The 20,621-nt window shown below is 47.5% G+C and overlaps 1 protein-coding gene across 1 annotated transcript; it reads left to right on the top strand.

Annotated features, from left to right (window-relative positions):
• The first annotated feature begins 10,233 nt into the window (after positions 1–10,233).
• Positions 10,234–15,552, top strand: LOC135395164 (uncharacterized). Its single transcript, XM_064626406.1, has 2 exons — positions 10,234–10,287; positions 14,845–15,552. The coding sequence occupies exons 1-2, from the start codon at positions 10,234–10,236 to the stop codon at positions 15,550–15,552; spliced, it is 762 nt and encodes a 253-aa protein (XP_064482476.1).
• Positions 15,553–20,621: the final 5,069 nt, after the last annotated feature.

The following is a 20,621-nucleotide window of genomic DNA, read 5'->3' as shown; positions in this document are numbered from 1 at the left end:
CGTGCACGGAACCGCTACTCCCAAATACCCTCAAATGGCCCAGGCTTGGCTTCCTACCATTCCATAGCTCATATGGCGTCTTGTCTACTGCTCTACCTGGGACCCTGTTCTGAAGGTAGCATGCCGTGAGAACAGCTTCACCCCAGTACGTCTTCGGCAAAGCCGCTCCGAAGAGCATACTTCTAGCACTTTCGCAGAGCCTACGGTTCTTTCTTTCTGCGACGCCATTCTGTTGCGGACTGTATGGCACTGATGACTGAAGTACGATACCGGTCTGCCGGAGAATTTCCCGTGTCCGTCCCCCAGTGTACTCCATACCGTTGTCAGCACGCAGCATCTTTGGATATCCGCCAAATTTGTTAGAAACGTACGCCAAGTACGCCTCCACCTTCGCATGAACTTCATCCTTAGACCTGAGCAAGTATACCAAGGTGTACCTAGTGAAGTCGTCTGTGAAGGTGATGAAATACTTGCTCTTGCTTGGTGTCATCACAGACATTGGTCCGCAGACGTCCGTATGAACTAAGTCTACGGGATGTTCAGACCTCGACGAAGTATGTTGAGGAAATGATGCACGCTTCATCTTTCCTTTTATGCAGCTGGCACACTGTAGCAGTGTCTTGCACTGCTTCACTACAATTCCATCCGCTAAGCGTTCATTTTGTAGCCTCTGTAGTCCCGCCTGGTCGCGGTGTCCGAGGCGGTGATGCCACACGTGAATGCAGTCAAGGTGGATGTGATGACTCAAACCTCTCGTAGCGCGGGCTGCTCCCGGATCGGCTATCACAAGCTTATAAAGGTCTTTGTGAGCCTCACCTCCAGCGTGTAGGCGGTCCTCTCTTGTAAAGACGCAGTGGTCCTCTCGAAAGGTCACAACGTTCCCCTGCTGAGTTATCTTGTTGACCGAAAGTAGGTTGCTCTCCAATGACGGAACGTAGAGAACACTCTGTACTCGTACTTTCTGAATCAGTGAATCATTAATTCTGCAGTACAGTATGCCGTCTCCCACACCTTGAGCCAAGACTTGTTGTCCGTTCGCTACAGTGATAACTTCTGACTTCTCCTCGAGCTCTTCTCTAGAAACTCCCCGTCGTTGCACATATGGCTCGTCGCTCCAGAGTCAATGTACCAGGCCCCCGAGAGACTCCCAGCAAGAAAGGCGGCTTCTGAAGAGGACGAGTGACTCGACGCAGCTTTCCTGGCACGTTGTTTGGCGCCAACTCTGCGTGAGCTCTTCCTTTCTGCATTCCTGGCTGGGCAATCCCGTCTGAAGTGGCCATACTTTTTACAGCAGAAACACTCCCCCGAATCAGCCGCACTGGAACGGATCACTCTTTCCTTGGCTTGTGAACGAAGTGCTGATTCAGACTCGCTTGTGGCAGCTGTTAGCTCTCTCTTCCTCTTGTACTCGTCCATCAGCTTGCCCTTGACATATTCCAGCGTGAGGTCTTTTTCCGAGCGAGCATCCAGGGCCGTGACCAGGGTTTCATAGCTGTCTGGAAGTCCACTGAGAAGTAGTGCGGCAACTTGAAAGTCCGTCGGTTCTTGATAAATGCTCCTCAGGCGTTGAGCCAATTCCAAAACGCGCCTAATATACGCTTGCATGTCTTCGTCTCTCTCCATCTTCGACTGGTACAACTTTCGCAAAAGGTAGAGCATGTTGCTCAAGTTGGCCCGTTCGTGCACCTTACGGAGCTCTTCCCACATAGACCTCGATGACGAACAATTGCAAATATGCACAATCTGGGTGTCGTCCACGGAGAGAGATATGATGCTCTGGGCCTTGCGGTCCCCCGCGCTCCAAACTTCCGGCGCGTTATCTGGCGTGTCGTCAGAAACATAGGTCCAAGTTTCCTCACGTATCAGTAACATCCTCATCTTGAATTTCCATGACTGATAGTTCCCATTAGTCAGCCGAGCTATGGCAAACTTGTTCGCTCTATCCATCTTCAGGCTGTCCCGAAAGTACGCCACGCTGACTTCTTAGTGACGCAGTGAAATCCACAGCTGTCCTGGGCCTATAACCTGTTGTAATTGGAGACTGACAGACTAACGACTGTTCAGGATGAACGAAGCAGGTTTAATGAAAAAGGAACGAATGTGTGCGTGAGCGCCTGCACTAGTGCGCATGCTCCTTAAAAGGGGCGTCGGCTGTCGGATTCTTCCAACAGTAAGGGAAAGCTTTGATGCTTTTGCGCCCATAACAGAAAAGGGAGTTTCAAGCACTGCGCAGAACCACCAACGCTATCCCTTACGTACGCAAAGGCGATAGAGTACGATGTACTTGTAGAGGAACAGGTACATGTTGGGACAAAAGTTTACAGAACACACGAGTGGGGTACTTTTTCTTCGGTGCGACACCCTAGCGGCTGCCAGAAGCGGGTCAGTTCAGAGCTTCGGAGGGGTGGAAAGGTTCGCTGTTAGCGACACACAGTGGTAGTTCCGGTGCCGCTTGAGTGTGCCTGGGAGGGAAGCTACCGCTGTGTGTCGCTAACAGCATACTCTTCCACCCCTCCGAGACAATGAACTCACCCGCTTCCGGCGGCCGCTAGTGTGTCGCACCGAAGAAAAAGTACGCCGCTCGCGTGTTCCGTAAACTTTTGTCCCAACCTGTACTGCGCTCTCCTGCATGGTTGCATCTCACGTTTCGGTATACCTGCTACCATAACAACAGATCGTCGCAGGCAGGTCGAATCCTGTTTATTGGCTGAACTCTTGCAGTTGCTTGGGACTCATCGTATCCGAACAACAGCTTACCATTCGCGTTACGTTTAGCGGCTGTGACTCCGTAACTTCGCCGCAAAAGGGCTCTTGAAGGGGCTCATTATTTCATTCCCGGCATCACCACCACACTCTAAGAAAAAAGGGAGTAAAGCGGGGAGTAGTTGCAGCTTCTACTCCCCTGGACTGCAATTACTCCCCATTTTAGTTCCTTAACCCGACATTTTCTGCCCAGGACTGCAAATCGTCACTGAACTTCGCGAATGGTCTCCTGAATGCAACAGTCTACGTAAATATGTGCCCTTGGTCAATTTGATGGCATAAGGCTGTATAACTCAGCCAACGTAGCAATTTTCCAGCCATACAGAGTAAGAAACAGTTAGCGCATCTTTCTTCGGAAAGTTGTGCCCTATGTATGGCGCATGATTTTGTATAACTCGATATATCATGGTTGACGGCTCGCTCCAACGTATTTTCATGCATGCACACGAATTATGTACCTGGGACTCTTACAACAGCGCGTGAGATGAAGACTCCACTCTGTGACATTCATTTACTCCCGTGCATTTACTCCTAAAGGGACTATTTTTTGTGGCAATGCATTTAGTCGCCAAAAGGAGTAAAGTTACTCTTTTTTTTTCTTAGAGTGCAGCAATGGGGTAGAGTATCGCCCCTGGCAATGAAACTCCCCCATTCATCATCGCGGAATGAAGTTGTTGTTGCACAAAATATGCGCGACGATAGATCAAAGGGGGGGGGGGGGGGGGCGACGAAATAACTTTATTGTTGTTCCGGTACGTGATGGCATCCCGAAATGGGCTCAGTCGTGTCCGCCATGTAGTGTTTGTTGTAAAATCGGCACGATCTCCCATTCCTTTTTTTCCTTTGCGGGACTTAACTGAAAGAAATAAAAGGCTGTGTTTGGAGGTCCTTCGGACGGACCCGATTCTTTATGCAGCGGGGTCCGTCGGATGGTCCGTGGTATGAGGAACTAGACGCTGTTTCCTAACCTAACCTAGAGCTGCACGAAGCTAACTTGCACCAACCTGACTAGAATAAACTAACCGAACCTAAACTAACTTCATCTAACACGACATAATGTTGAAAGCGGAGTGTCCCGACGGACTCCGATGTATAAACAGTCGGGTCCGTCGGATCGTCTGTGGTATGAGGAACTGGACTGTTTCCTAAACTAAACTAACTTAAAGGAGAGCTGCACGAAGCTAACTCAAGCAAGGGGCGCGTACCCCTATATTTCCGCCCGTCTCTGTCGCCCACGCCACGCTCAGGACTACGTCAGTCGCCGCCGTGATTTTGTTAGCCAGAATCTTACGCCGTAAGCTGCCCCGATTTAGCCGGGCAATTGTTATCCGTTTATTACTCACCGACTTATCGTGTCATTAAATTCGGCATATTATAGTTGCATCATAAATTCTAAGCTGCCTACCAAACTAAACTTCAGGAAATTATTTTTCATGGCAAACGATTGCAAGGTGGGACGATTAAATATGGTATGCTGTCGGACGCTTTTCGTGAGCTCTTTTCGGAGATCCAGGGGGGGGGGGGGGGTATTCAACGGAAGGGGTGGGGTTCAACTTGGTGCGGAAGGGGACCCGTTGGGCGATCGCTCCCCCCCAAAAAACGTGAGTTTATACACCTACCTCCTACCTCTCCCACTATGCGCTCTAACAAAGAAACCACCCCGCATGCACAAAAAAAGAAAAAAAGAAAACGAGAGCCTGGATCTGCTCCAGATGCTCAGTCCTTCCTGTCCTTCTTCTGCACATGACCAGCTCAGCACGCGATTCACGGCGACATTTGCCGCCACTTTTGCAGCCGACAAAGACACAAGCCGACACTATTCATCGAAGGCCTTACAAACCCCGTTAATGTTGAGAGTTTCTGGTTTTCTGAACAGGCGACCTTGAGCTAGGCTATGGATGAAGAGAAGCGTTCCTAAGTAGGGGATAAAGCCGTGAAAAAAGGGTATGACAACTGGGCGCCAACAGCTGTGCTGGGGAGGACTTATGGATTTGGAAAGGCAATACGATGGAAGCGGTGTTGTATTGAGTCTCGGGAGTAGCCAGCTTCTAGTAAACGCTAGACTTGGCTTTTTACAGCTGACCTAACATTATGTGAACAGAAGTTTTTTTAATGCTCCATTAAGAATCGACTTCATGATACCATCGTTTTTTTCTGCGTTTAGGTGGCAGCTGGGGCGTGGGAGACGCGGTTTGGAATCAAAGCGTCCATATATTCCCAACAAATGCCACCCGTTAAGTGTAGCTAATATCTAAAAACCTGAGGCTGCCATTTGTAGGATACTCAGTGGTAAAAGTTCGTTCCAGGCATGATTCTTGAACATATTCCCGAATTTTGTCTAGAGAGAGAGCGGGTTGGAGATCAAAATTACTGCGTCACCCACGTAGCCGCGGAAGAGCGTGAAGCCTGTACAGGAGGTCCTTTCATAACGTGAAGGCGCTAAACACAGGACGAACAGAAAACACGCACAACGTCAAGCGCCCACTTTCAACAACTTTACTGGAATGCCAAATGGAAAGTGCTTACAACAGGAACTATCTTTTCCTTTCAGATAATAGAATACTTTCAGAGCTAAACACACGTGTTGCCCGCTTTCTTGAACAGGCAGGCCTCCCAGATCTCGCGATCTCTCTGCTTTTTATCCTTCCCCCTTACCTCCGTTTGATCGAAAAATGCCATCACACCCGCACTCCCTTGTATATAAAAACAAGTTACTTTGTTTACTGTTCTTACAATTCTATGTTCTTTCAAGCGGGTGTTCAAACGCCTCCCCGTTTGCCCTATACCGGGTGTTTCAGATAAATCCCCGGGCTAAATATTTCGCCGAACGGGTGCACCAATCCACAAACTTTCTTTTTTACAAGTATCTGTCCGATACCACCTACAAGCTGCACACCGTGTGAATGAGTGTGAAGCGCTCCTTATTAAAATAAAAATGCAAATGAGTTTCGTAAAAAAGCGTAACTTCTAAAGCAGGGCGCGGTCGGCATTAAAATGGGTACTACCCCTTTTGGGACCTTCAGTGGACACGTTTTAGAGAAAAATCTGCCACCGAAGCGGTTCATTTGTTGCAGCAATTAATTGGTTTCGGTTTACGTATTTTTGTCGCGGCTGGTCGCGGCGAAGCGCAAAAGGACGTAATTCATTGCTGCAATTCATTGGTGTAACTCAATTGAATCGCGTAAACCACTTCTTGTGCACATGGTACATGAGCTTCTAGATGCTTAACTGAACAACCTATTCTTTTATCTCTGTTGATATTCTCTCTGTATTCACTTGGGCTTAACTCACGAAGGACAGGGGGTTTATTATGCGTCCTAAGCCGACTTCAGCTGGAACTGTGTCTGGAAAGTCTTCGGGAAACCCAGGGAAAATCTCTGACAGAGCCCTGTCTACTTTTGTTTTGTGCTTCTGTCCCTACCACCGCCTGAAGCTCAGGGAAATGATACCACCAAATATATATCTCTGATGGTGATTTCACGCCGGATCAGGCAGAGTGGTCCGGTCGACCTCTGCAATTTTTTCAAACATATATAAAAGCTTTGTCCCTAGGAGGCAAATTGGAGCTGAAAGTAGTTGAAAATAATTAGTGGTTATTTTTTAATGAATTGCCATCCACATGGGGGTCATTTCGAACATTGCGCTTCCTACGCAGTTTGGCGCCACGTATCTTCATAACTATTTCACATATTCAGCTGAATTTTTTTCCACATATTGTCTGGGTTGGGTAGCATTGCATCCTAAGTTTTGAAGATTCTAAGGTTTGCCTTTGAGGAGATAAAAAATCGCAAAGTTGCCTCCTTTGTAAAATATGGTACTTTTTGGGAACCTCACAACTCGTCCCCCAGTTGTGATACCCTAAAGTAATCTGGCATCATTGTGTTCGTATCGGAATGTCCTTTCTTCTCATAGTATATAGTCTTCTCATAGAATATATCGTATTGCGAATTAGGGCAACGCCCCCAACGGTCTTTTCGTGAGCGGTGTCTAGAGAAAATGCGTAAATTCGACAGCGCGTATCCCATATATGCCCACTCATGACATCGTTCATTTTATTCACAAACGTTCTTCATGACGAGTCAAAACAACACATAAAAAATTGCTTGAGAGATGGTCTAAGTTACGATGACACGAGTGGGCATATACAGGGTGTCCCACCGAAAAAGGGCCGGGGGCTAAAAAAAAAGACGGAGTGCTGGACACAAATTGAACCACTTGTACGTGTTTGGCAGTTGTGTGGTCTATCAAAAACTATTTTTTCATCGCCCCTTGTTAATTAATTAGCGATATTTAATTTTCTAACTTTTCAATTATAAAAGCTACGAAGTTGTCTCAATGAGACCATCTGATCTCTTCGGTCACCTGATACCAAAGCCGTTTTCAGAACAAAAATTCGTTCGATAGATCGTTCACAAAACATTCGTGAAGGAACACCATTTTTTGTTCTTTATTTTGTTCATTGCGCATCCTCGAAGACGCGTATTTCCTTCATTCCCAATGTGAGAGAGTGAAAGAGCACAGCGCCGCCTCATGCGTCGAAGATGAGTTTTAACTTGCGGAAACAAAACAAAAAGAAATGTATGGGGTGGCTCTATCGCAACTGCCCTTATCTTGGGTCGCTATTCCTGTTTTCTTTTAATCTTTTTCCAGGACGCAAGAGGCGATAGTGTGCTCTTTCGTCGTCTCGTTTTGTTGTGAAGGAAAGGCGCGCCTCTAGAGATGCGCAACGAACAAAATAAAGAAAAAATGGTGTTCCTTCACGAATTTTTTGTGAACGATCAATCGAACGGATTTTTGTTCTGAAAACGGCTTTGGTATCAGGCGACCGAAGAGATCAGATGTTCTCATTGAGACAACTTCGTAGCTTTTATAATTGAAAAGTTAGAAAATTAATTACCGCTAATTAATTAACAAGGGGCGATGAAAAAAATATTTTTGGATAGACCACACAACTGCTAAACACGTACAATTGGTTCCATTTGTGTCCAGCACTCCGTCTTTTTTTTTAGCCCCTGGCCCTTTTTCGGTGGGACACCCTGTATATGGGATGCGCGCTGTCGAATTTACGCATTTTCCGTAGACAGCCCTCACAAAAATACTATTGGGGGCGTTGCCCTAATTTGCAATACGATGTACTCGCTATGAGAAGAAAGGACATTTCCAGAGGAACACAATGATATAGATTGCTTTCGGGTATCACAACTAGGGGACGAGTTGTGAGGTTCCCAAAAGGTGCCATATTTTACAAATAAGGCAAATTTGCGATTTTGTATCTCCTCAAACGCAAACCTTAGGAGCTTCAGGACTTAGCATGCAATGCTACCTACCCCAGAAAATATGTGAAAAAAAAAAAATCAGCTGAATATGTCAAATAGTTATGAAGATATGTGGCGTCAAACTACGGAGGAAGCGCAATGGTCGAAATGCCCACATCTGAATGATATTTCATTAAAAAATAACCACAAATTATTTTCAACTACTTTCAGCGCCAATATGCCTCCTACGGACAAGGCTTTAAGACATGTTTGAAAGAAAAAAAATGGAGAGGTCGAAGGTGATTCGGCGTGAAATCACCCTAGAGCAGTTGAAATCGAATACCATCGCCAGACATGTGAGCCTGAAAGGGATGATAACTTAAAAAAAAATATGAAGACAACAACTATTTTGCTACTGTATTTTTCTCTCGCTTTCGCTGCGTACGAACTGTTCATTTTACGGAGAACAGGAGCAGTGTCTAGACCCCCCCCCCCCCCGATACCAGAAATTTGTCTTTACGTCTTGTCTTGTCTTTTTGTCTTTACATTACGCCCTGTCTTTCAAGCCCCCTAATGCACGATAACAACACCAACAACCAGCTATTTAACGCGTAGCAGAACACGGAACCGTTAGAGGCGACGGGTAAGACTGCAGATTATCAGATGGGAGACACTTAGCAGATCCACTACACGTGATATGTTCATTCCCCGGCTGCATGTGACGCTTCCATTATAGCACTTCCTTCTTCGCGTATCGCAGCCGAAGCATCAATCCCCTCCTCCCCCTCTTTTTGGTGTGGTCTGGTATATATACACCCTTGCTAGACACAGCCATCTATCACAACCGATCGGAGTACTTTGCAACTCACACAGCCATGAACGCTTTCGTAAGTACCACACCGGGTGCTTCTTCTTTGCAGTGGAGAGTGCAGGATAACCGTAAGCGCGCCGTAACACCGTGCTCGTCTTGCGAACGGGATACATAGCGCTCTTCGAAGTCTTCCAGTACCTGTGTATTCACAGAGAGCGACATCCTTACGATATTTTAGCGGAAGAAAAAGCGGAAACACTGCTCAGAGATGAAGTCCCGCCCCGTGTTATGTTACGCATTGACGCGGTGCGGAATATAGGCGAGAGGCATACTGCGCACTTAGCAGACGACACCGTCAGGGTGTTTTCCTGTCGTCTGCTATGGAATATCTTGTGGGCTGTGTCGCAAAATATTCCCCACGGGTAGCAGTGTACGTGAACACTGGAAGTTGAGCGCTCGCGCTTCGAAAGCTACGACGTTTTTTCGCGTCTCCCGCTTCTGCGGGGAATGTCGCTCGTGTGAATACACGGTACTGTTTCAATTCTGTGTTAGCGCCGCGATGCAACTGTGGCTATGAGCTGCGCACAGCTGTGGACATATGGAGGAAGGACAGCAGTAAGGAGTTGGGGACAGGGGGATTAGTTGCGTCCTGGGCCGACTTCAGGTTGAACTGTACCGACATTAGCCTGGAAAGTCTTCAGAAAACCCAGGGAAAACCTGAGAAAGCGCAGCCGTTGGTAGGATTCGAACCCATCCCCTCCCAGTCTTAAGCACGACCTTGGCTACTAGCAACGAGCGACAAACGACAGCGACACGATCAAGCGACAAAATCGATCGCGGCGCCACCCCGCGAGCGACAAAAAGCTCTGTCGCGGCTACATAATCTCGCATCTACTCCCTGTAGATATTTGTCGCTTCTTGTCAGAGACCGTTCCGCGGTGTGTGCTCAAATCCGCTAGATTTGGCGGCATGTAACTGAAGTGAATGATAAAGGATAGAGATATTGGGGGCCACGGCGTTGCTCTGGGTGTCTGGCGCGTCAACTTAAAGTTACTGTAAAGCAGCAGGCAAGGTGTTAATATTGGCAGCGGCATTTGAAAGCTTATGCCTAAAGAAACCCACAGTGCAAATTTTATGTGCGACAGCGAATTCTAAATATTTTTTAATAACTTCCGAAATTGCGGTGAAAGGACGCGGTGCGACAATTGTTGGGAAACAATCGCCTATTCGTCGAGCAACAGTGTTACAGGTCCCCAAACCTCTATCGGCTAAGTCATACGCTAAGTAGCCGGCTTCATGAACTTTCTTTTAAAAGTTTGTTCAGAATAGGGAGTTGCGGTCTCTCAAAATGCAAGAACATTTGTACATCGTGTAAATGAGTAACAACCTGCCAGCAGAATCACCATGAAAGCCAACTACGCAAAAATGCACCATGTCCGGCAAGCCGGTGTGGTGATGGTAGCGGTCCACAGATGTCGCTCTACGCTCCATTGTTATTTGCGTGTTTATGTCAGCCGCCCTAGATGGCGGGAACTGCGGAGTTCGTATCGGGTCTTAGACACAGAGTTGCCCGTAATATTGAAACTTAATTTTTCTTTCTAAAAAAAACTATGGGATGGATTTGAACGAAATTTGTGGCGTTTGTTTACTGAGCACCCAGGCTGTCAAATGAGCCAACAATATCAAATTGTATGCCTGCTGCTTTACAGTACCTTTAGTTAAAACACAATTTCGAGCTCGTAGGTGGGAAGCAAGCGAACTTTCGAAAGTAAAAGTGACGGGACGAGGAAAAAACAAACAAACAAACAAGAAGACGAAAGCGCAGGAACCGTAGCGCCATCAAGAGCCAGCCCCGTAAAATACATGTACACATAATTTGGCACTACTAATTCATGATTCCATTTGATTGTGTGCTGTATATAAACTAAAGTCACTTCACGTCGTGAGGGAAGGAAGGGAGTTGCCTCAGGACAGGAGCCGCGGATATTTCGAACAGAGACTGTTCTTCTTCTGGGCACCGTACTCATCATTGACATGGTATTTAAAGGGTTAGGTGTGACGTATTTAAAGGTTCATGCGATTTATGGGTCAACAGCCCGGAGGGAAGAAAGGGCCTTCTACGGCCGGTGTGAATGACCGCTTTGTTAGAGTGTGGAGGCGATTATGTGAACGTGAACGTAGTGAACTACGTTAGTGTGGAGGGGATTATGTGAACGTGAATGTGAACGTAGTGAACAACGTTCGCATAATCCCCTCCGCACTCTAACAAAGCGGCCATTCACTCCTGCCGTAGAAGCTTGTACGGACCCTTTCTTCCCTCTGACCTGTTGACCCACAACTCGCATGAACATTTAAACACGTCACACCTAACCCTCTAAATACCATGCCAATGATGAGGACGGTGCCCAGAAGAAGAACAGTCTCTGTTCGTAATATCGACGGCTTCTGTCCTGAGGCAACTCCCTTCCTACATCTCTACCGGTTCGCTGGATTTCTACCCATCTACCTTCACGTCGTGAGGTGTTTCGTTGGGAAATGCTGTTTTTTTTTCCCCTGAAATGTTGTCTCGCAGCTCGCGTTTGTCGCCGCTCAAAATGTGTCGGTAAACAGCAGCAGTAGCACGAGCGACAGCGACAAAATCTGTAGTATGCCACGTGTCGCTCGTTATGGGGCCCACTCCTTAACCCGCTCTCCCATGCCGCTGGTGTGTTTTAGTACTGCGGAGCGCGTTTAGTACAGAGCACGTGGCGCCCACCCATACCGGTTTAGTGAGAAATGAGTACCGGGGCGCCGAAGCAGCTGAATTATGATCATTACATGATTGCCGCCCGGGTGAATAAATCACCGTTGATCGCAAAGCGCTTTCGTGAAATTTAAAGTCGTTTGAAGAAAAAAATGCTGCTGTCGCCATCTTGACTTTGCGACATAAAGATTCACGATGGAAGCTCACTTCCGATAGCGGTCGTCGTTGGCCTCTCAATCGCATCATTCTGCGGCGCATCGGGGTACGCGCTGATTGGCTGCCAGCGATACGCCGTTGGAATCAAACGGCGATTTACAATTTTACGATTTACAATTTACGATTCTTACAATTTTTCAACAATCGAGCGTTTCCATCGCCAGAAATCGATGATCACGAGAAAAAAAATCACTCTGTGGACTTATATAGAGGGTCGCTCAAGAATGGCAGAGATATCACCATATAACATACTGTATCTAACAATTTTCGTTACGACGACTCGCATACAAGCTACTAGGCGACGGCACCAGATTCCTGGAGTTATTGACTGGTTTTGAAACCCGCTACCTCGAGTCCTTTACGCGGATACGTGATCAACACTTGACTACCTGCGTTGCGCATTCCGGGTTCGTTTGGGTTCTGTGCATATAACGTTGCAAATTTCGACGCAAGCACGACGCCCCTGTGCGCAACACGTACTACAGTGCTCGAACTACAGTTTACGGAAAGCGCACCGGCGAGTTCCTTGCTCAGAATGACACGCTTGCAGCGAATAGGTCCGTACGGACTTTCAAACGGGTGACCGGGTTACCCAGTCATATGTCTCTTAAGTGCGTGATGTCCCATTCGCTGCTGGCGTGTCACTCAGAGGAAGCACTCCGCCGGTGCGGGCTTCGTAAACTTTTGTCCAGCACCGTACAGTCTAAGAAAAAAAAGGAGTAAAACTGGGAGTAATTGCAGCGTCTACTCCCCTAGTCTGCAATTACTCCCCATTTTAGTCGGCTAACCCGACATTTAGTCCCGACATTTACTCTGCAGGACTGCAAATTGTCACTGAACTTCGCGAATGGAATTCTCAATCCAACAGTCTACGTAAATATGTGCCCTTGGTCAATTTGAAGGGCACAAGGCTATATAACTCAGTCAACGTAGCAATTTTCCAGCCACACAGAGTAAGAAACAGTTAGAGCATCGTTCTTCGCAAATTGTGCCCTATGTATGGCGCAAGATTTTATATAACTCGATATATCACGGTTGACGGTTTGCTTCAAAGTATTTTCATGCATGCACACGAATTATGTACTTGGGACTCTTACAACAGCGCGCGAAATGCAGTCTCCACTCTTCATTCTCATTCATTTACATTTACTCCATTGACATTCATTTACTCCCGTGCATTTACTCCCGAAAGGGACTATTTTTTGTGGCAATGCATTTAGTCCCCATAAGGATTAAAAGTACTCCTTTTTTTCTTAGAGTGTACCATGTTTATGAATTTCTTGCGCTCGCAGCGAGGGTCATATTTCTCATCTCCTGGGATGGTTGCGGGAACACATTCACTACGGAAGCTCGGAGGCTGTGCATTCGCGTTTGCATTTGGAATATGAAGCTCGAAAATTTAAAATAATGCGGATGAAATGAATGTAGATGATAACATACAGGGTGTTTCAGTAACCATGTCAAAAAATTTTAAGGAAGAAAGTACGCAGCGTATGCATATGGAATCCAATCAAGGGTATTTAAGCCTGCTAGGTTTTTGCCACTAGTTGCGGCAGTTAGCACACATGTCACGCATTAATGAAGCTAATTTTGCTAATTGAACACGAAAATTAGCGAAGTGAAGGTAGCGTTTTTCTTCGTGAATTCGATAGCCTATGATCACAATCGTAACAGAAATCTCGAAGTTTTTCATCAGATTTCTTCAAACATTTGGCAGCCTAAAATCCGTCGCGCGCCCAAGCGCGCTTGCTGAAACAGGTACTTGCGGAACTGCTGAGTCCATCTGAATCGAGCCTTTTTTTTTCTTTTCTTTTTACAAGAATAGCAGGTCGGCTTCTGCCTGGCTGACCTTTCCTTTTTTACCTGCCTCTTTTTTTTCGCAATAAACATATCCCCCCCCCCCCAAAGTAGAACAAGTGACAGGGTGATGTTCTATCACCGAAGGTCTTATCGCGCAACGCGTCATATCAGTGGCTGCATTCCAAACACATGGGCAGGGACAAAAATAGGATTGCGGCGTGGCTTATTTTGTTCTTGCACTGGGAGAAGGGCTCTTGGGCGAAGGGAACTTCTCCTGCAGCGGCAAATATCAGCAAGCGACGAAGTTTCGGCTGCCAAAATTTTTGCAGACACGTGATGAAAAAAGTTATCCAGTTGATGAAAAAACAACAAAACAACAACAAAAGAGAAAAAGAGCAAAAATTAGCAAAGTCAGCTTAATTAATGCCTGGCATGCTTGCTACCTACCTATGCTCACCAGCTCCCGTGGCGTAGTGGTTAAGATGATCGCTTTCTACGCCGGGGCTGGGAGGTGACACGGGTTCGAATCGTGTCACCGGCTGCGCTGTCTGAGGTTTTCCCTGGGTTTTCCGAAGATTTTCCAGACGGATATCGGCACAGTTCCCACTGAAGTCAGCACAGGACGCATACTAACCCCCACTGCTTCCTGCTGTCCTCTCTCCATCTGTCGACGTCTGTACGCCGCTCATATAACCATAGTTGCTTAGCGGCGCTAACATGAAATTTAAGCAATAAAATAAAAACCTATGTTCACGCCCGAAAGTAGTCAATCGTGAAATGCCGTGTATAACAGCCGTAATTTTGTTGGTGTTGTAATATAATGCAACATAATTCTGTTGATGTGGAACGCGCGTATTGCACCCCCGCCCTTTGAAACAATCGAAGCGGTTTCTCCTGTGCTTTTTTGTTTTTTAATATGCATCTTCCTTGCTCCAAACAGATACTTTTTCTGCGTTTACCTAGCGCTATGCGTTGGTGAGCTATCCGTACATAACAATAAAACATTTCAAGTTTTTGTCGCAATAATTCCTATGTTTCGATGTCGTGACGTCTGACATCATGTATTATTTTGCACACCATAACAAACATTGATGAATGTTTCATTAGATCGTTGGTAAACTCAAGATTGCACTTACTTTTGTAGCATACTTAATGAGCAAAAAAAACAGCAAAAAAGAAAAACAAAACGAAACACTAAAGGCAATAACATTATGTGTACTTTGTAATTTCAATTTCATTATTATTTGGTCCTTTAGGTCCTTGTCCTTAGCGCTGTTGTCGCTTGTGCCTCCGCCGGTGGCTACGGCGGCGGCTACGGCCATGGTGCCGGTCTTGGCTACGGAGGTGGCTACGGTGCCGGTCTCGGCCTGGGCGGTTTCGGCTACGGTGCTGGACTTGGCGGTTTCGGACTCGGCGGCGGATTCGGCGGCGGATTCGGCGGCGGATTCGGTGGTGGACTCGGCGGTGGACTCGGCGGTGGATTCGGCGGCGGTGTTGGCAGTGGACTCGGCAGGGCCGTGGGTCTTGGTCTCGCTGCTGGAGTCGGCGCCGGAGTCGGCGTTGGAGTCGGCGGCACCCTCGCCGGCGGTGGCGTTGCCAGCGCTCCACGTCTCCTCGGTGTTGGACCAGCCCTAGCTCAGGGAGTTGCCACCGTGTCCGTTCTCAGGCAACCAGTCGTCCAGCAGCACCATGTCACTCGTCAAGTGGTGAACTACGTCAGAGCTCCAGTTACCACTGTCTCCCACAATGTCAGGCCTACTGTCCTCAACCATGCTGGCGGATTCGGCGGCGCTGGCTTCGGTCTCGGTGGCGCTGGTCTCGGTCTTGGCGCCGGTCTCGGTGGCTTCGGCGGTGGTTACGGCTTTGGCGGGGGCTACGGCCTTGGAGGGGGCTACGGCCTTGGAGGAGGATATGGTGCCAAGGGAGGTTACGGACTTGCCGGAGGTTTCGGCAAGGGATGGTAGAGTAGTGTGCTTCATCGTCGTGTGAAATGTATGAACTCTTCAGTGCATTGCAGTGGTCATGCATTTGTACCTATTCGTGTGTGATTGTGAACATGTGTATAATGATCGCGCGTTAGCTATTCGAAGGTTGTGCCATTCTGGTTTGGTTGTGCCACATACTAGCATGAAATGTACCTAAATAAATCATCATGCTTCACACATTAAGTCCGTTCTCGCTTCCCTCCTAGATTACTTAAGGGGGTCATTCCAGGACAGGTCATTCCATGTTATCCAAGATAAACGTAAAAGACGCTTCTCTGCAGGGATGTGGACCTGCATTGAAAGTTTTTACAGCGAAGAGGGTGCTGGAACCGGAGGAAATGGGCACAATGAATACCGAAACTCATGCGTCCCTGACGTCACAGCCCTCGCCGCTGCCAGTGAGGCAGTGCATGAGAAGTCACACGCTTACGACTACCAATGGGGATGGACGCAGCTCTGAGCTCTGTGACGTCTGCGCTTTTTACTCGGGAGTGCTTTCGAGGGCTTAAGCCTCGCTAAGTACAGCACGTAGCAGAATAATTCCTTTTTATTCAGTATTCTCGCGCGCAGTACAGCGGGAGAGCAAACGCCTTTTGAGACAGCATTAATGCTGATGTGTTCGCCTTGAGCTCTCACACAATGTACACAACGTTTATTCGATGGTCAATATGATTTAGCGTTGTCCAACGTACCGGTTCCAGTACTTTTACGTGTGAGTGTGTGTGTGAGGGCGACGGATCTTTCACAAAGAAAGAATAATGTGCACATTATAATATATAGATAGGGAAAAACGAAACCAGACACTGAAGTAGGGAGTGGGGGAAAGTTATCTATTAAACTGGCATCTAAACTAAGGGTATGGAGAAGTCTACGTTTCGGCGGAGGCTCCGCCTTCTTCGGGACTAAGAAGAAAATACAACACCCTGGTCGTTCGAACCTCCATTTTGTGGCACTTTATAATATATATACATATGTATATATATATATATATATATATAGATACTCATGGAACGATGCGGCAGCACCAGAAGACACGTGTTTCGCCGTGTTTGCGGCTCGTCGGCCCTGGGTAGCTGCGCATCGTTCCGAATTGGCAAACCAGGGGTCACTCAGCGAGCGATATACACCTGGGAGGGTGACTGAGCACTCCTCAATGCCACAGTGCGAGCCAGTGAATTATAATGCAGGAATAAAGCCATCAAAGGAACAAATAAATGATACTAGACGTGTTTGTAATTCAAACTTACAGATTAACATGGCTTCTATGGCTGCACGCAGAGAAACAGATACTCATGGAACGATGCGGCAGCACCAGAAGACACGTGTTTCGCCGTGTTTGCGGCTCGTCGGCCCTGGGTAGCTGCGCATCGTTCCGAATTGGCAAACCAGGGGTCACTCAGCGAGCGATATACACCTGGGAGGGTGACTGAGCACTCCTCAATGCCACAGTGCGAGCCAGTGAATTATAATGCAGGAATAAAGCCATCAAAGGAACAAATAAATGATACTAGACGTGTTTGTAATTCAAACTTACAGATTAACATGGCTTCTATGGCTGCACGCAGAGAAACAGATACTCATGGAACGATGCGGCAGCACCAGAAGACACGTGTTTCGCCGTGTTTGCGGCTCGTCGGCCCTGGGTAGCTGCGCATCGTTCCGAATTGGCAAACCAGGGGTCACTCAGCGAGCGATATACACCTGGGAGGGTGACTGAGCACTCCTCAATGCCACAGTGCGAGCCAGTGAATTATAATGCAGGAATAAAGCCATCAAAGGAACAAATAAATGATACTAGACGTGTTTGTAATTCAAACTTACAGATTAACATGGCTTCTATGGCTGCACGCAGAGAAACAGATACTCATGGAACGATGCGGCAGCACCAGAAGACACGTGTTTCGCCGTGTTTGCGGCTCGTCGGCCCTGGGTAGCTGCGCATCGTTCCGAATTGGCAAACCAGGGGTCACTCAGCGAGCGATATACACCTGGGAGGGTGACTGAGCACTCCTCAGTGCCACAGTGCGAGCCAGTGAATTATAATGCAGGAATAAAGCCATCAAAGGAACAAATAAATGATACTAGACGTGTTTGTAATTCAAACTTACAGATTAACATGGCTTCTATGGCTGCACGCAGAGAAACAGATACTCATGGAACGATGCGGCAGCACCAGAAGACACGTGTTTCGCCGTGTTTGCGGCTCGTCGGCCCTGGGTAGCTGCGCATCGTTCCGAATTGGCAAACCAGGGGTCACTCAGCGAGCGATATACACCTGGGAGGGTGACTGAGCACTCCTCAATGCCACAGTGCGAGCCTGGTGCTGCCGCATCTCTGGTGCCGCGCTCTGGTGCTGCCGCATCGTTCCATGAGTATCTGTTTCTCTGCGTGCAGCCATAGAAGCCATGTTAATCTGTAAGTTTGAATTACAAACACGTCTAGTATCATTTATTTGTTCCTTTGATGGCTTTATTCCTGCATTATAATTCACTGGCTCGCACTGTGGCATTGAGGAGTGCTCAGTCACCCTCCCAGGTGTATATCGCTCGCTGAGTGACCCCTGGTTTGCCAATTCGGAACGATGCGCAGCTACCCAGGGCCGACGAGCCGCAAACACGGCGAAACACGTGTCTTCTGGTGCTGCCGCATCGTTCCATGAGTATCTGTTTCTCTGCGTGCAGCCATAGAAGCCATGTTAATCTGTAAGTTTGAATTACAAACACGTCTAGTATCATTTATTTGTTCCTTTGATGGCTTTATTCCTGCATTATAATTCGCTGGCTCGCACTGTGGCATTGAGGAGTGCTCAGTCACCCTCCCAGGTGTATATCGCTCGCTGAGTGACCCCTGGTTTGCCAATTCGGAACGATGCGCAGCTACCCAGGGCCGACGAGCCGCAAACACGGCGAAACACGTGTCTTCTGGTGCTGCCGCATCGTTCCATGAGTATCTGTTTCTCTGCGTGCAGCCATAGAAGCCATGTTAATCTGTAAGTTTGAATTACAAACACGTCTAGTATCATTTATTTGTTCCTTTGATGGCTTTATTCCTGCATTATAATTCACTGGCTCGCACTGTGGCATTGAGGAGTGCTCAGTCACCCTCCCAGGTGTATATCGCTCGCTGAGTGACCCCTGGTTTGCCAATTCGGAACGATGCGCAGCTACCCAGGGCCGACGAGCCGCAAACACGGCGAAACACGTGTCTTCTGGTGCTGCCGCATCGTTCCATGAGTATCTGTTTCTCTGCGTGCAGCCATAGAAGCCATGTTAATCTGTAAGTTTGAATTACAAACACGTCTAGTATCATTTATTTGTTCCTTTGATGGCTTTATTCCTGCATTATAATTCACTGGCTCGCACTGTGGCATTGAGGAGTGCTCAGTCACCCTCCCAGGTGTATATCGCTCGCTGAGTGACCCCTGGTTTGCCAATTCGGAACGATGCGCAGCTACCCAGGGCCGACGAGCCGCAAACACGGCGAAACACGTGTCTTCTGGTGCTGCCGCATCGTTCCATGAGTATCTGTTTCTCTGCGTGCAGCCATAGAAGCCATGTTAATCTGTAAGTTTGAATTACAAACACGTCTAGTATCATTTATTTGTTCCTTTGATGGCTTTATTCCTGCATTATAATTCACTGGCTCGCACTGTGGCATTGAGGAGTGCTCAGTCACCCTCCCAGGTGTATATCGCTCGCTGAGTGACCCCTGGTTTGCCAATTCGGAACGATGCGCAGCTACCCAGGGCCGACGAGCCGCAAACACGGCGAAACACGTGTCTTCTGGTGCTGCCGCATCGTTCCATGAGTATCTGTTTCTCTGCGTGCAGCCATAGAAGCCATGTTAATCTGTAAGTTTGAATTACAAACACGTCTAGTATCATTTATTTGTTCCTTTGATGGCTTTATTCCTGCATTATAATTCACTGGCTCGCACTGTGGCATTGAGGAGTGCTCAGTCACCCTCCCAGGTGTATATCGCTCGCTGAGTGACCCCTGGTTTGCCAATTCGGAACGATGCGCAGCTACCCAGGGCCGACGAGCCACAAACACGGCGAAACACGTGTCTTCTGGTGCTGCCGCATCGTTCCATGAGTATCTGTTTCTCTGCGTGCAGCCATAGAAGCCATGTTAATCTGTAAGTTTGAATTACAAACACGTCTAGTATCATTTATTTGTTCCTTTGATGGCTTTATTCCTGCATTATAATTCACTGGCTCGCACTGTGGCATTGAGGAGTGCTCAGTCACCCTCCCAGGTGTATATCGCTCGCTGAGTGACCCCTGGTTTGCCAATTCGGAACGATGCGCAGCTACCCAGGGCCGACGAGCCGCAAACACGGCGAAACACGTGTCTTCTGGTGCTGCCGCATCGTTCCATGAGTATCTGTTTCTCTGCGTGCAGCCATAGAAGCCATGTTAATCTGTAAGTTTGAATTACAAACACGTCTAGTATCATTTATTTGTTCCTTTGATGGCTTTATTCCTGCATTATATATATATATAAAGAGGGGGAAAAGCCATTAAAAAATAAGTAAATTATGCTAGACGTGTTTGAAATTCAAACTTACAGATTAAAATGGCTTCTATGGCTGCACGTTGAGAAACAGATACTCATTGAACGATGCGACAGCACCAGAGGACACGTGTTTCGCAGTGTTTGCGGCTCGTCGGCCCTGGGTAGCTGCGCATCGTTCGGGATTGGCAAACCAGGGGTCACTCAGCGAGCGATAAATAAAACCCTGGGCCGACGAGCCGCAAACACGGCGAAACACGTGTCCTCTGGTGCTGTCGCATCGTTCAATGAGTATCTATATATATATATATATACATATGTACATATATATTAATATATACAAATAGAGGTATGCGAGGCACGTGAGGTACGTGCATACAAGTTGAGCGCGCCACAATCTCCAAATGTGGATTGTCGTACGCTTGACTTCTATGCAGAGCCAGTGTTACCTCCATGAAAGCTAGTCTTAACCTATCTCATCTCTCACTTCGACGCAATGTTACTCGTCTTTGTCTATTTAAAAAAAAATTATCA

This window comes from Ornithodoros turicata, chromosome 1, assembly GCF_037126465.1.
Source record: "Ornithodoros turicata isolate Travis chromosome 1, ASM3712646v1, whole genome shotgun sequence".
Taxonomy (NCBI): Eukaryota; Metazoa; Arthropoda; class Arachnida; order Ixodida; family Argasidae; genus Ornithodoros; species Ornithodoros turicata.
Note: the sequence above shows the minus strand (reverse complement) of the source record. Positions and strands in the feature narration are given on the sequence as shown.

What these genes read in the sequence shown, in the direction of transcription:
- LOC135395164 (XM_064626406.1), top strand. Translation starts at nt 10,234, where the DNA reads ATGAAAGCCAACTACGCAAAAATGCACCATGTCCGGCAAGCCGGTGTG. An exon ending in GGCAAGCCGGTGTGGTGATG is followed by an intron (nt 10,288 to 14,844) that starts GTAGCGGTCCAC and finishes TTGGTCCTTTAG; the next exon opens with GTCCTTGTCCTTAGCGCTGT.